The 1,451-nt window shown below is 46.5% G+C and overlaps 1 protein-coding gene across 1 annotated transcript in view; it reads right to left on the bottom strand.

Moving 5' to 3' along the window:
* Nucleotides 1–1,213, bottom strand: part of CCBE1 (collagen and calcium binding EGF domains 1) — a gene marked incomplete at its 5' end in the record, with an annotated part of 19,145 nt that extends 17,932 nt beyond the window's left edge. Inside the window, one exon of the mRNA XM_009877124.1 lies at nt 1,115–1,213. Coding sequence (XP_009875426.1) covers nt 1,115–1,213 — 99 coding nt within the window. The remainder of the gene's footprint in view (nt 1–1,114) is intronic.
* Nucleotides 1,214–1,451: the final 238 nt, after the last annotated feature.

Below are 1,451 nucleotides of genomic sequence, written 5' to 3'. Positions count from 1 at the left end.
CAGGCTCAGAATAGGGACAAAACAAGCTCTGTCCTTCCTGTGCTTCCACATAGAGATGTTCCCTAATAAAATCATAAAAACCAGCACTGCAAGGGCCCACTTCCCATCACAACCAGGATTAGCTTTGCATATGCCTTTCCTAACAGACGTTCATCTAACCTGTGCCTAGAAATCCCTGAGGGATGGAGATGCCCCGCCATGCAGTCTGTGCTCAAGATTAGATATACTTACAGAAACAGAGCTTATTACTCACATGTGATCCAAACTGCTCTTATAGCCACTTAAGAACATTATTTTTGTCTTCTTGGCCATGAAAAACACTTTACTTTCCCCTTTGCAGCAAGTTTTCACATACCTAAAAACTGTTATCACATCTCCCCTCAGCCTCCTTTTCTCTAGACTAAACAACACCGGTTCTTTTTAATCATCTCTCTTTTGCCATATTTCATGTACCTAGTCTTTAAATATGGTTTTCACATCCAACTTAGCTGAGCTCCATCAAGACCATTGCTTCATTTACTTTCATACAAAGCTAGGGAAGGGTCCAGGAGGTGAAAATCTCCCTGCTGGTGGTGTGACAATGCAGCATGGAAAGTTGTACCAAGGAAATTTCTGAAAAAGCACTGGAGAGGAAAGAGCATCTCTGATTAGTGTTTGCCTGTCATAGAGTATTTTGCTCTGAATTAATCCACAGTCAAGAAACTCGAGTAACAAACCAGGGGTAGGAAAGGTGCTCTCCAAAAGAAGCTGTTTCAGACTACATCTGTCCCAGCTTTACTACTGGTGATGTCATGAGACAGGGCCTGGTTGGGGCTTTAAGTCTCCAAAACAAAGAATAAGGACATTGTTCAGGAAGAAAGAGTGAGCAGCTTTTTTGGCCTGCTTCGCTGGTCAGGTGGAGCAGGAAAAGATGCTGCAGGGGGGAATCAGACACAAAAAGAAAACTCCTCTAAGTGTTTCCTGAGGATCATTGCTCCCTGCTCCTACAGCTGAAGCTCAGAATAAGAAGGTGAGCCCAAAGCTCACTGGATGAGATTCATCCTAGGGTGCCGAGGGAGCTGTCAGAAGAACTGGCTAAGCTGCTCTCTATCATTTATCATCGATTCTGGCTGACTGGGCAGGTCCCAGATGACTGGAGGTTGGCCAGTCTGACGCCCACCCATAAGAAGGACCAGAAGGAGGGTCTGGGGAACTATAGACCTGTCAGTCTGACCTTGGGGCCTGGCAAGGTTATGGAGCAGATCATACTGAGTGCCGTCAAGCGGCATGTGGAAGACAACCAGGGATCAGGCCCAGCCAACATGGGTTTAGGAAAGGAAGGTCCTGCCGGACCAATCTCATCTCCTTCTATGACTGGGTGACCCGTCTAATGGATGAGGGGAGGCTGTGGATGTGGTCTACCTCGATTTCAGCAAAGCCTTTGACAGTCTCCCACAGCATCCTCCTGGAAA

This window comes from Apaloderma vittatum, unplaced genomic scaffold (genome assembly GCF_000703405.1).
Source record: "Apaloderma vittatum isolate BGI_N311 unplaced genomic scaffold, ASM70340v1 scaffold7529, whole genome shotgun sequence".
Taxonomy (NCBI): Eukaryota; Metazoa; Chordata; class Aves; order Trogoniformes; family Trogonidae; genus Apaloderma; species Apaloderma vittatum.
Note: the sequence above shows the minus strand (reverse complement) of the source record. Positions and strands in the feature narration are given on the sequence as shown.